We start from the raw sequence: 14,165 nt of genomic DNA, 5'->3' as shown, positions 1-14,165 counted from the left end.
GGAAAGAGACAATGGAAAAGCTCAATATCATCAGTCGGAACAAGGCCAGGAGCCGACTGTGGAACAGACCATCAATTGCTCCTATGCAGGTTCAAGCTGAAACTGAAGAAAATCAGAGCTAGTCCACGAGAGCCAAAATATGACCTTGTGCCTATCCCACGTGAATTTAGAGACCATCTCAAGAACAGATTTGACACATTAAACACCAGTGACCGAAGACCAGACAAGTTTGAAATGACATTAAGGACATCATACATGAAGAAAGCAAGAGGTCATTGAAAAGACAGGAAAGAAAGAAAAGACCAAGATGGATGTCAGAGGAGACTCTGAAACTTGCTCTTGAACGTCGAGCAGCTAAAGCAAAAGGAAGAATTGATGAAGTAAAAGAGCTGAACAAGATTTCAAAGGGTGGCTCAAGAAGACAAAGTAAAGTATTATAATGACATGTGCAAAGAGCTGGAAACGGAAAACTGAAACGGAAGAACATGTTCGGTGTTTCTCAAGCTGAACTGAAGAAAAAATTCAAGCATCGAGTTGGAATAGTGAAGGATTCTATGGGGAAAATATTAAATGACGTGGGAAGCATCAAAAGAAAATGGAAGGAATACACAGAGTCGTTATACCAAAAAGAATTAGTCGACATTCAACCATTTCAAGAGGTAACATATGATCAGGAACCGATGGTACTGAAGGAAGAAGTCCAAGCTGCCCTGAGGGCACTGGCGAAAAACAAGGCTCCAGGAATTGATGCAATATCAATTGAGATGTTTCAACAAACAGATGCAGCGCTGGACGTGCTCACTCGTCTATGCCAAGAAATATGGATGACAGTTTCATAGCCAACTGACTGGAAGAGACCCATATTTATGCCTATTCCCAAGAAAGGTGATCCAACCGAATGTGGAAATTATAGAACAATATCATTAATATCACGTGCAAGCAAAATTTTGCTGAAGATCATTCAAAAAAGGCTGCAGCAGTATATCGACAGGGAACTGCCAGAAATTTAGGCCAGTTTCAGAAGAGGGCATGGAACCAGGGATATCATTGCTGATATCAGATGGATCCTGGCTGAAGGCAGAGAATACCAGAAGGATGTTTACCTGTGTTTTATTGACTATGCAAAGGCATTCGACTGTGTGGATCATAACAAATTACGGATAACATTGTGAAGAATGGGAATTCCAGAACACTTAATTGTGCTCATGAGGAACCTTTACATAGATCAAGAGACAGTTGTTCAGACAGAACAAGGGGATACTGACTGGTTTAAACTCAGGAAAGGTGTGTGTCAGGGTTGTATTCTTTCACCATACCTATTCAATCTGTATGCTGAACAAATAATATGAGAAGCTGGACTATATGAAGAAGAATGGGGCATCAGAATTGGAGGAAGACTCATTAACAACCTGCATTATGCAGATGACACAACCTTGCTTGCTGAACGGGAACAGGACTTGAAGCACTTACTAATGAAGATCAAAGACCACAGCCGTCCGTGTGGATTGCACCTTAACATAAAACAAAAATCCTCACAACTGGACCAGTGAGCAACATCATGATAAATGGAGAAAAGAGTGAAGTTGTCAAGGATTTCATTTTACTTGGATCCACAATCAACAGCAGTGGAAGCAGCAGTCAAGAAATCAAAAGACGCATTGCATTGGGTAAATCTACTGTAAAGGGCCTCTTCAAAGTGTTGAAGGGCAAAGATGTCACCTTGAAGACTATGGTGTGCCTGACCCAAGCCATGGTATTTCCAATCACATCATATGCACGTGAAGGCTGGGCAATGAATAAGGAAGACCGAAGAAGAATTGATGCTTTGAATTGTGGTGTTGGCAAAGAATATTGAATATACCACGGACTGCCAGAAGAACGAATAAATCTGTCTTGGAAGAAGTACAATCAGAATGGTCCTTAGAAGCAAGGATGGCGAGACTGCATCTTACATACTTTGGACATGTTGTCAGGAGGGATCAGTCTCTGTAGAAGGACATCATGCTTGGTGAAGTACAGGGTCAGCGGAAAAGAGGAAGACCCTCAACAAGGTGGAGTGACACAGTGGCTGCAACAATGGGATGGCGCAGGACCGGGCAGTGTTTCGTTCTGTTGTGCGTAGGGCTGCTATGAGTCAGAACTGACTCGACGGCACCTAACAACAACAATATAGTGTTTAAGGAACCCTGGTGTTGCAGTGGTTAGGTGCTCAGCTGCTAACTGAAAGGTCTGCAGTTTGAACCCACTGGCTACTCTGTGAGTGGAGAAAAGACATGGCAATCTGCTTCTATAAAAATTACAGCCTAGGAAACCCTATGGAGCAGCTCTACTCTGTCACATGGGGTCGCTATGAATCAGGGTCAACTCATACAGCTACACAGTGTACAGAGTCAACTGTATACAACTATACAGTGTTTACCTTTGAAGGTACTACCTAGGGAAGGCTTTAACCCAGTTTCAGAGGCTTTAGCTACACTAACACTCACCTATTTAAGGCAGTGGCTATCAACTGTGTCAGTGGCTATCCACCCCTTTTTATTACAAATATTTTGTAATGCCCTCATTGTAAGCCAGAAATGAAATTTTTAGATAATATAAACTACTCCGTATGGCACAGTAGTTAAGCATTCGGCTGCAAACCAAAAGGTTGGCAGTTCGAATTCACCAGTCACTCACTGGAAGCCCTACGGGGCAGTTCTGCTCTGTCCTGTGGGGTTGCTATGAGTTGGAATTGACTGCAACACATATACCTGATTTCAAAAAAAGCAACATAATGCCCTGTCCACAATATAAAAAAAAAAAGGAGAGCTAAAAGAAAATTAATATAAAATAGTCTATATCTCACTATGTAAATGCTTGGGTCCAACTACTTGCTAAAATATGAAGAAGCATCATATAAGGATATATGCTTGCATCTACACGTCTGTTAGTTTTTAATTAGAAGGTAAAACGGGTTGCTAAGCAGATACTAATTGAACCACAACTTTCCATCGAAGGGAGTGAGTGACATGTGATTTTACCTCGGAGACCTATGGCTCTGGTAGCAACGTAGAAGGGGATAAAACTGGAGATGAAACCAGTGAGAAGATTATTGGAGTAGCTCAGATTAAACTTAGCAGAGGAGGATACAGATTTTAAAGAACAATTTAGATCAAGGACCTAAATATGAGAAATATAATCATAAAATTCTTAGAAGAAAATTTAGGGGTATTGCTTCAAGACCTAGTTTTTAACAGTGGATTCTTTGATCCAACACCAAAAGCACAAGCAGCGAAAGACAAAATAGATAAATGGGACCTCATAAAAATTAAAAACTTTTGTTCATTGTCATGGATTGACTTGTGTCACCCAAAAATATGTGTAACAATTTGGCTAGGCCATGATTTCCAATAATATATGATTGTCCACCATTTTGTCATCTGGTGTGATTTCCCTGTGTGTTGTAAATCCTGTCTCTATGATGTTGACGAGATGGGATTAGCAACAGTTATGTAAACTCCATCTAGAAGATTAATCTACAACTTAAGCTGATCTTTTTTGAGATACAGAAGAGAGAAGCAAGCAGAGAGACAGGAGGACCTCATACCACTAAGAAAGCAGCACCGGGAGCAGGGCACATCCTTGGACCTGGGGAGAGGTCCAAAGAAGCTCCTTGACCAGGGGAAGACTGCACAGAGAAGCTCCTTTATGGGGAAGATTGATAACAAGGACCTTTCTCCAGAGCCAACAGAAAGAGAAAGCCTTCCCCTGGAGCTGATGCCCTAAATTTGGACTTGTAGCCTACTAGACTATGAGAGAATAAATTTCTCTTTGTTATAGCCATCCACTTGCAGTATTTCTGCAGCAGTAGATGTCTAAGACATTAAGCAAAGGGCTTTATCAATGAAGTGAAGAGACAACCTCCAGATTGGGAAAGAATTTTGGGGAACCATATATCTGATAAAGGTTTAATATCCAGAATATATAAAGAATTCCTACAATATAACAACAAAAAGACCACCCAATTGAAAAATGGGCAAAGAACTTGAATACACTTTTCACCAAAAAGGATATACAACTGGCTAACAAGCACATGAAAAGATGCTCAACGTCATTAGTCATTAGTATTCCAAGGGAATACTGATTTTTTGAAGAGGTGGTAATTTACTTCTCAGATAATGGCTTAGTACTTGCTTTATATCTGTGTTTGTATACGAGTACACACACACCTACACCATACTTAAAAAGCAGATTTAAAGTAAGTTGATAGTAAAAGCACAACAAAAATAGACAAATTATGTTATTAAAATTATTTTTACATTCAAGAATCTTCAGCCCCTAACTTTTACTCTAAAATTGACTAAGTTTATGTTTGAATGAGCTACTCTAACCTTTTCTTAAAATATAAAAAAAGAAATGACATACAAGCAATCCCCGGATTACGAACGAGTTCCATTCCTAAGTCTGTCTTTAAATTGAATTTGTTTGTAAATTGAAATAGTTAGATATCTTATGGTCCATATCTAATGTCAGTTAGGCAAATGTTTGCCTTAGTCTATAGTATACCTTTCTGTGCATAAAAAACATTAAAGAAACACTTCCAGATACACTAAAACATCTTTAAGGTAATAATACAGTAATAATAATGTTTTGATGCAAGTTGCAAAGTAGCACTCCATTTGTTATTACGAACCATTGTATGTACCTCGAATTTTTACTCTAATAGACTTTACGGGGTTGGTTCTAATTACGGGTTGTACGTAAGTCAGATATTTGTAACCCAGGGACCGCCTGTATTTGTTACCTGCCTTTTAAAAGTTTATTTCTATTTAAAGTATATAAGGGTAAGTCAAAAACTATTGCTACTAAGGTTTCAGTTCGTACATGCATAGGTTTATGCCAAACAAAACGGGTTTAAACATGTCTCTGTGATCAGTGGATGGCTGCAGACAAGTTCTGTCCATAACACTCTTGTCTTAGTCTCATTAGGGTGCCTTCAGAAAAAAGGATACTTTCTGTGCCATGGAAAAAAACAATTTTGAGGTCAGGGCTAATACCTAATTTTTAACAAAACTCAAGTGGACATCTTCCTAAATCATAGAAGCTTTGCAACAAGTTTATGGGAATGCTGCCTACATAAAACAACAGTTTTTAGATCAATCAAGCATTTTAAAGAAGGTCAGAAGACCTCAAAGACGAACCAAGGGAGGGAAGACCACTTAGGTTATGGTGACTGTTTTTTGGGATTCCAAAGGAGTGGCCTTCACAGATTTTCTCAAAAAACACAGGACAATCACGGGGGCTTATTTTGAAGAAGTTTTAAGAAAATTGAAAACTGCACTGGTGAGAGAAAGGCCAGGAAAGTTACACCAAGAAATTTCTTTTCATCACAACAGTGTACCTGCTTATTCTTCAAGGGTAGCAAGGGCTGTGCTACAAGAATTTCATTACAAAACCTTACCCCATCCACTCTACAGCCCTGATTTTGCCCCTTCAGACTTCTTTTTTGTTCCCAAAACTCAGAGAACATTTAAAATGAACATACCAAAACTGCCGTTTTGACGTGTTATAAATCAAAGAGCATGGAATTCTTCAGGGACGGGTTAGAGAGATGGAAACACCGCCTTTGAAGGTGTAGACCTAGATGGAGGAAATGTTGAGAAACAGTAGCTTCACATTTTGATGTTTTTGTTTGATAAGGATTTCTATGATTTTGTAGCAATACTTTTTGATTTACCATCATATAATTATGAACACAGGTGTTTTCCCTATGCTTTTAGTAAAGGACAGGAATCTGTTGGTTGTACTAGCCTTTCTCCAGAGATAATCATGAAGTATGCCGCATTCCAGTGCTTTCATTGTGAAGATTGATAGAAATTGTAGTTAAAGTAAGCCCAGCTTGGGTCATTGCACTGAGATAATGCCTAACATTCTATCCCTGTTTTGTACTTCTTAAATTGTATAAGTGGAAAATAAAATACTTTAAAATTATAAAGTAATATAGAATGAAAAGTACTGTTTGAATGATTAAAATTCCAAGCTGATTGGAAAATAGGATCTACTGGTTCCTTGATTATCATTTTGAATTGAAATACTCGTCACTGTCTTGATTGCTGTGTTTTGTAGGTATTTCTGAGAGAACATCTAGCTAGAGGTATACTTTATGAATTTGGATGCTTTTTCAGTATTCATTTCCCATTAACAAACTTTTGTGTATATATTGAAGATGGAGAGACATTTCTGCCATTTTCTTTCAATCTTTTGCTTTTGTAATGAAATTAAGTGGCTACATAATGCCATAATGTATAGGGTCTTAGTACTAATGTAATTCTTGGGAGTAGGATGAATGCCCATGTCAACTAGATAACTCAGCCTCGAATCTATGGACCGCCATTAATCAGCATGTCATTAAAGAGCAAAGAGTAAGTAAGAGCAAAAGATTAGCTTGCTTAACAATGTTATGTCTATCAGTATTTGTATTGGCATAATGTAAAAAGTGATAAGAACTGGAGTCTCTTAATATAAGTGTTACATTACCAAGTTGAATCTCAACAAGTCTGATTTTTTTCTCAAACTCAGTATTAGTTTGTTATGAACATTTCTGTCGAGTAAGCTATAAAAAAGCTATACATAGTTTTAAATTAATTATTCATTTCTAACCCAAATCATTTTTACATATAGATCTTTCATATTTGTCATTAAAAGTTTGAAGCGATCTTTGAAATCTTTTAGAACCAGATTTTCTGCTTATACACAAGCATTATTATAATGGTGTCTTTTTTTTTTTTTTTTTAGGTGTCTCTAACTAACTACACCTTTGAAAATGTGAGCTTTCATGTCCTTCATCAGCGTTTTCCCCTCTTTACCTTTCGAGTATTGTCAGATTGGTTTGATAACAAGACAGATCTATACAGGTAATGTTTTATAAATCCAAGGAGGATACTACCTCTTCTTTAAAATCAACGTTATTTAAAATCAACGTTATTGGGGTATAATTTACATACAATGTATTGCACACATTTTAAGTGTATTGTTTGATGGCTTTGAAAAACGTATACACCCTGTAACCACCATCCCAATCGTGATAAAGAACATTTCTAACACCCAGAAAGTTCCGTTGTTCAGCTTTACAGTCAACCTATCTCCTAACCACCCAACTAAGTACTAATTGGATTTCTATTACCATAGAGTAATTTTACCAGTTGTGGAACTTCATATAAATGGAACTATTCATAATGTTTTTGAGATTTCAGCCATGTTGCATAAATCAGTAGTTGGTTACTTTTTATTACTGAGTAGTATGCAATTATATGAATATACCACAATTTATCTGTTCACCTATTGATGGGCATTTGGGTTGTTTCTAGTTTGAGACAATTATGAATAAAACTATAAAAAGATTTGTATGCAAGTCTTTGTGTAGACATACATTTTCATTTTTCTAGGGCAGATACCTAGGATTGGAATTTCTGGGTCACATGGTTAGTGTCTAATAACTTTTTTAAAAACTACCAAACTGTTTTCTAAAGTGATTGTATTGTTTTACATTCCCATTAGAAATGTATAAGAGTGCCAGTTGCCCCTAACACTATGTATTTTCAGTCTTTTTAATTTGAGCCATTCTAAGTGGGTGTGAATAGTGTCTCACCATGTTTTATTTGCATTTCTGTAATAACTCATGATGTTGAAGATTTTTTCATGTGCTTAATGTCATCCATATACCACTTTTATGAAATGTCTATTCAAGTCTTTTGCCCATTTTTAATTGGGTTGTCTTATTATTGAGTTTTAAGACTTCCTTCTGTATTCTGGATATACTTTTTTTGTCGTGTGTGTGTGTGTATATGTGTATATATATATATATATATATATATATATATATATATATATATATACATTCCCCAGATCGTGGCTTGCCTTTCCCTTTTCATAATGATGTCAGTTGAAGAGCAGAAGGTTTTAATTTTGATGAAGTCCAGTTTATCAGTTTTTATTTTATGTGTAGTGATTTTGTGCCTTTCTAAGAAGTCTTTACTTACCCCAAGGTTGCAGAGATTTTTTTCCCTGTATTTTTTTCTAGAAGTTTTATAGTTATAGCTGTTACATTTAGGAATATGATTCATTTTGAAATAATTTTTGTGTGTAGTATAAAGTGATGGTCAGTGTTCTTTTCTCCCCTATATTCCTTTTTTTTTCTTTTAAAGATTCCATTGCCCATTGAATTTTCTTACCACCTTACCACAAATACTGATTTAAATTTTGTATATTTTCACTGGGCTTTATGTCCTTGAAATACCTGAAATTTTCTAATCTTTAACTCCTTAGTATTCACTTAAGGGCTCACATCATCACTCCCATCTCCTGAAGTAATCTCACTTGTAATGTGTAGGTTTTTGGCAGAATGAAACAGTTCTAGTTTCAAGTGACCAGATTGTCCCCTGATGTTCATAGCATGGCTTCTTTATTTGAACAGATGGAAAATGGTTGATCATTATGTTAGCCGTGTCCGTGGAAATCTCCAAATGTTAGAACAGCTGGACCTGATCGGGAAAACCAGTGAAATGGCTAGACTTTTTGGCATTCAGTTTTTACATGTACTGACAAGGGGTTCACAGGTAGGAAATCAATTTTTCTTTGACACTTGAATGTGAATGATACACTTCTAAGATGTTTGAAAGTGGTTTGATTTTTTTTGAACTTTCTATCTGGTACTCAATAGCTAGCTGATTTAATCAAATCTTTTCGTTTTATTTTCTGGGAAATTTTTTAGTTTCACTCTAATGGCTTCACCTTTTATTTTCTTTCTATATCAACTTTCTGGCCACTGCTGAGTTTTTCATGATATTAATAAGTTTCCGTGCCCTTGAGGATGACATTACATTCCTGGGTATTGTCAGTGTCATTAAGGAACCCTTCAAAAACCCCTTAGAACTGGGGAAGCAGCAAAGAAAATCTACCTCTCTTTTTTTTTTGGCATCTTCAATTTTGGCTTTTTCTAACTTCCAACAGATAATTTTGATGTGTAAAGGAAGGATTTGAGAATTGATATACGTGAGCCGTATAACTTTTTAAAATGTTAAAGAAAAATGGAACCTTAGAAACTATTGATTCATTCTCTCCGTCTAACTTCCAAGGGATATGATGAGAGATTTTATCAAATAACTGCCTTGCTGAAATTGATTTCATGCATTCATTCAACGTATATTTATTTAAACATCTGTAGTATTTAGTAATGCTACATTAAATCACTCAGGGACCTTAACTTCTTAAAACCTTTCATTTTAATTATTTTATAACATTCCCACACCAGTTCAGCAAATATAGCTCTAGCTACTTGGCATTGCCTGTTTATTTACTTAATATTATTATTTATAACCTGTTTACTTTGTTTATTTATACCCCAAAGCCTTAAAAGTTTTTGAGCTGGCTGATAATAAAAGGCAAAGATAGCTAAGCTGGTAATGGGGAACCCAGAGTCGAGAAGGGGAGAATATTAACATGTCGAGAGGTTGGCAACCAGTATCACAAAACAATATGTGTATTAACTGTTTAATGAGAAATTAGTTTGCTCTGTAAACCTTCATGTAAAGTACAATAAATAGATAAGTGGTAATTTTGGTGGAACAGTAAGACAGTACACAATACTGGGGAAGCCAGCACAACTTGTACAGGGTAGGTCATGGAAGCTCCATAGACACATCCAAACTCCCTGAGGAGCCGAATTGCTAGGCTAAAGGCTATGGGGACCGTGGTCTCGGGGAACATCTAGCTCAATTGGCATAACATAGTTTATGAAGAAAATGTTCTACATTCTACTTCGGTGAGTAGCGTCTGGGGTCTTAAAAGCCTGTGATCGGCCATGTAGGATACTCCAATGGTCTCGCCCCTTCAGGAGGAAGGAAGAATGAAGAAAATTAAAGATATAAGGGAAAGATTAGTCCAAAGGACTAATGGACCACATCTACCACAGCTTCCGCCAGACTGAGTCCAGTGCAACTAGTTGGTGCCCAGCTACCACCACTGACTGCTCTGACAGGGATCACAATAGAGGGTCCCAGACAGAGCTGTAGAAAATGTAAAACAAAATTCTAACTTCAAAAGAAAGATCAGACTTGCTGGCCTGACAGAGACTAGAGAAACCCTGAGACTATGGCCCCCGGACACCCTTTTAGCTCAGTAATGAAGTCACTCCTGAGGTCCACCCTTCAGCCAAAGATTGGACAGGCCTGTAAGACAAAACAAGACTAACGGGGCACACCACCCCAGGGGAAAGGCCTAGAAGGCAGGAGGGAACAGGAAAGCTGGTAATACGGAACCCACTGTTGAGAAGGGAGATTGTTGACATGGTATGGGGTTGTTAACCAGTGTCATAAAACAATATACGCACTAACTGTTTAATAAGAAACTAGTTTGTTCTGTAAACTTCATGTAAAATACGATTTAAAAAATAAAGTACAATAAAAAAATTTTTTTAAATAAAAAGTGAAGATATCTTAAAACCACCTGAGAATATTTCACTGAACCCATGTTGGTTCTGGTGTGAATGCTTTCTATTTCAAATATCCCAAACCATTTGCTTAATAATGTGCCTTATAATCTAGTGGCTATTATAAACAATCAGTTTTGCTTAGAACTGCAGTTTTGCTAGGGGCTGGTGTTAAGCTGACTACCTTTCAATTCTGGAAAAATTCAAATAACCTTTATTTATCTGAAATCTCCTAGCACCCCTTTCATTCTCTAATTTTCCCAAACAAATTTCTCAAAGATTACTGACCAACTTTTTAAATGAAATTGCCCAACTATACAGTTGTCTCTTCTGTTGTCGTTAGTTGCTATTGAGTTGATTCTGACTCATGGTGACCCCATGTGTGCTGAGTAGAACTGATCCATCGGGCTTTCAAGGCTGTGACCTTCTGGAAGCAGATCACCAGGCCTGTCTTCCAAGGCATTTCTGGGTGGGTTCCAATTGCCAGCCTTTTGGTCAGTAGTCAAGCACTTAACTGTTTGTGCCACCCACCTAGGGGCTCTTTATTATCATACAGACGTATTCAAATGAAACAGAAATCTCAATATATGATAACACCAGGACTTGATTGGGAAAACCAGTGAATTGGCTAAACTTTTTGGCCGTCTTCAAAATTAACTTATTTTGTTAAGTCATTCAATATATTTTATAGTTTTTGTCAGTGTTACAGGAATAGGAAAAGGATTTACATATTTTACCTTCAGGTACCTGCAAGCTGACTAAATAACAAATACTAGACTGTATAACTATTGTAATAAAGTCATGCAGCCTTATTCTGGAGAGTAAAACATAGTTATCAAAAGTAGTTATCACATATTCAAATGACCAGTATATTTAATATTTAAACTGTGTTTCTTCCTCTTTTCACCTCCTCCTTCCTCCCTCTAGTACCGTGTGGAGTCAATGATGTTGCGTATTGCTAAACCAATGAACTATATTCCTGTGACACCTAGTATTCAGCAAAGATCCCAGATGAGAGCCCCGCAGTGTGTTCCCCTAATTATGGAGCCTGAATCCCGCTTCTATAGCAACTCTGTTCTTGTTTTGGATTTCCAGTCACTATATCCTTCTATTGTGATTGCATACAACTACTGTTTTTCCACCTGCCTTGGCCACGTGGAGAACTTGGGAAAGTAAGGTTTATTTCCTATTTACAGTTACGTTGTTGAGCTTTGTAGTTCTTACTAAAATGGGACAGACTTTCTTTGAGCGTTTCTTTACACTTGAGATTGTCCTTACGAGCAAGACGAATAGTATGTAGTACAGCTGATCCATTCCTTGCAATTACCTTACTAATTGGCATGGATCATCATATGATTAATACAGCTTCATGGATGTATGAGTCATACGAAGAGGATCCAGAATAGGGCAGCCTTGCGATCATCTGTTTTGGTATCCATGTATAGCTACAGCCTCTTTTAAGAGTATCTTTAGTTTGTTAGTATAAACCATTATGAGGATTATGATCTTGTAACTCCAGTTATCACCTTCTCTTGGCTTTTCTCAGAAATAGTCTGATTTTTTAAAAGTTAAATTGTTAAATGTTAGATTTTACTAATTCATGTTAATCAAATTTTATAAACCAAATGAAGATAGCATTTTAAATACTTAAAGGAGTAGATTTTTTCCTCATAAAAAATATAGTCTTCCTTTATAATGATTTTTGTGTATTTGAGACCAAGTTTTATGGTTTTAGTTGGTACACCCCACTCCTTCATAATAAACATTTGCAAAAATGGCATTGCTAATCCTATGTTTTTATTAAGAATAAGAATTTGGAAAGGTTATTTACAGTCTTTTCATTTAAGGTTTAAATTTTTATTTAACCTTCAGTGTACAGTAATCTTATGTTGAGTTTTTTCAGTGTAAAGTAATCTTATGTTGAGTTGAAATTTGGTATTCTAGTATAGATTTTACCCATAAGTTTTAGGATGGTGCCATTTAAGTTTCTTTTAATAAGTCGTGAATATTTGAAGAACTGCTTTTTGGTAATTAGGCAAATAAACGTACTGCTGAGTACATGAATACATGTTTGAAAATGAATTTCAAGTAGAATTAGAAAGATTCCTAAAATAGCCTAAAACACCTCTTCTATGATTTGAGAAACTATTTGTTTAATGTTTTTTTTCTTAACAGGTTTGATGAGTTCAAATTTGGCTGTACCTCTCTAAGAGTACCTCCAGATTTGCTTTACCAAATTAGGCATGATATCACAGTATCCCCCAACGGAGTAGCATTTGTCAAGGTAATACTCTCTTGTAAATGAAAGGTATCAACTGTGGCTTCACTTTTGGAGAGCTGATGGTTTAGATGTGTTGACATATAATAGAAAACAAAAACAGCAGATTTGCTTGAATATTGTATCTCAAAAAGTCAAAGAAGAAATCTTCTCAGAGATCACTTCAAAAAAAAAAGTCTTGTTTTTCTTGAATTTAGGCTCAAAATCTTTTTTTAATTGTTAACTTTTAGTTAATGAAATATTGGAAGAAATAAATGTACACGTATACCTTCTGCCCTCTGTTAGAATCTAGCAGATTTAAATAGCTATTTGATGATCACACAGATGTTTCTTGTAAAGTTTTTGTATCACTTTAATGTGTGAATTCTAATTACCTTGAAAATTATTTTAAATTAAGGTTATCTTGGAAATATGATATACTTTCAAGAATATACCTAAACTAAGAGAGTCTATTTTTTTTCTCTCCCTTATCTCTCCTTTCAAAAGAGACTGGGGAAGGCCTCATAAACGAATTAGATATGAGAACAGTTTTTACCAGGAGTTCATGATATATTCCTTTGTGGAAATTTTTAAGATTCAGTATTTCCGGGGACTGATGTAGATGAGATCTACTTGGAAACATGGAAATAAATTTTTTAGTAAAAGTGTCCCCGTGTAAATGTCAGTTTTTGCATCACTACAGTTGTACATATTTGGCTTATCTTCTTTTTATGTTGCATCTTAAAACATTGTGGCTGCTTCAGAAGGTGCATTGAATGAATTCAAGGTTAAGATATGTTTTCATCAAGGCTTCAGACTGGTTTGTTCCCATTCAAACCCCTGCTGAGAGTTTGCCTTTCTAACAAGTTCCCAAGTTATGCTAATACTGCTGGTTAGGGACCAATCCTGACAACCAGTAGTAGAGCCTAAGGCCTCCTGTTGCTGTCAAGTAGATTCTGACTCATAGCGACCCTATAGGACAGAGCAGAACTGCCCCACAGGGTTTCCAAGGAAAGGCTGGTGGGTTCTAACTGCTGCCCTTTTTGGTTAGCAGCTGAGCTCCTAACTACTGTACCATCAGGTCTCCACTAGTAGGGCAGTGGTTCTCAAATCTTATTATACATAAGAATCACCTGGGGATCTTTTTAAAATGTAGATTCTGATTCAGTATATTTGGGGTGGAAATGCAAATTCTCAGCAAGGGGTTCGAACCAGAACAAACCCATTCAAAGCCCTGGTTTTTCAGTGTCACATGTGTAGCAGTTTATTAATCTTCCTTTAACAACATTTTTAAAACTTGTGTCTTCAAGGAAGTCATTGCTTGAGGGGCGCTGAGTCTCTGTTATTGGTGGTGGAATAATTTGGAAAAGGATAGTGGTAATGATTGCACAACATGGTGGACATAATCAGTGTCACTGAATTGTACATGTAAAAATTGTTTAA

At 36.6% G+C, this 14,165-nt stretch overlaps 1 protein-coding gene across 3 annotated transcripts in view; it reads left to right on the top strand.

Annotated features, from left to right (window-relative positions):
- Positions 1-14,165, top strand: part of REV3L (REV3 like, DNA directed polymerase zeta catalytic subunit) — a 210,824-nt gene that overhangs the window by 164,968 nt on the left and 31,691 nt on the right. For all 3 annotated transcript variants that reach the window (XM_049899056.1, XM_049899045.1, XM_049899065.1), the window contains 4 exons: positions 6,775-6,893; positions 8,453-8,594; positions 11,393-11,637; positions 12,641-12,749. In XM_049899056.1, the coding sequence (XP_049755013.1) occupies positions 6,775-6,893; positions 8,453-8,594; positions 11,393-11,637; positions 12,641-12,749 (615 nt within the window). The remainder of the gene's footprint in view (positions 1-6,774; positions 6,894-8,452; positions 8,595-11,392; positions 11,638-12,640; positions 12,750-14,165) is intronic.

This window comes from Elephas maximus, chromosome 1 (assembly GCF_024166365.1).
Source record: "Elephas maximus indicus isolate mEleMax1 chromosome 1, mEleMax1 primary haplotype, whole genome shotgun sequence".
Classification (NCBI taxonomy): domain Eukaryota; kingdom Metazoa; phylum Chordata; class Mammalia; order Proboscidea; family Elephantidae; genus Elephas; species Elephas maximus.
The sequence above is the reverse complement of the archived record's forward strand: the minus strand, read 5'-3'. Positions and strand labels throughout refer to the sequence as shown.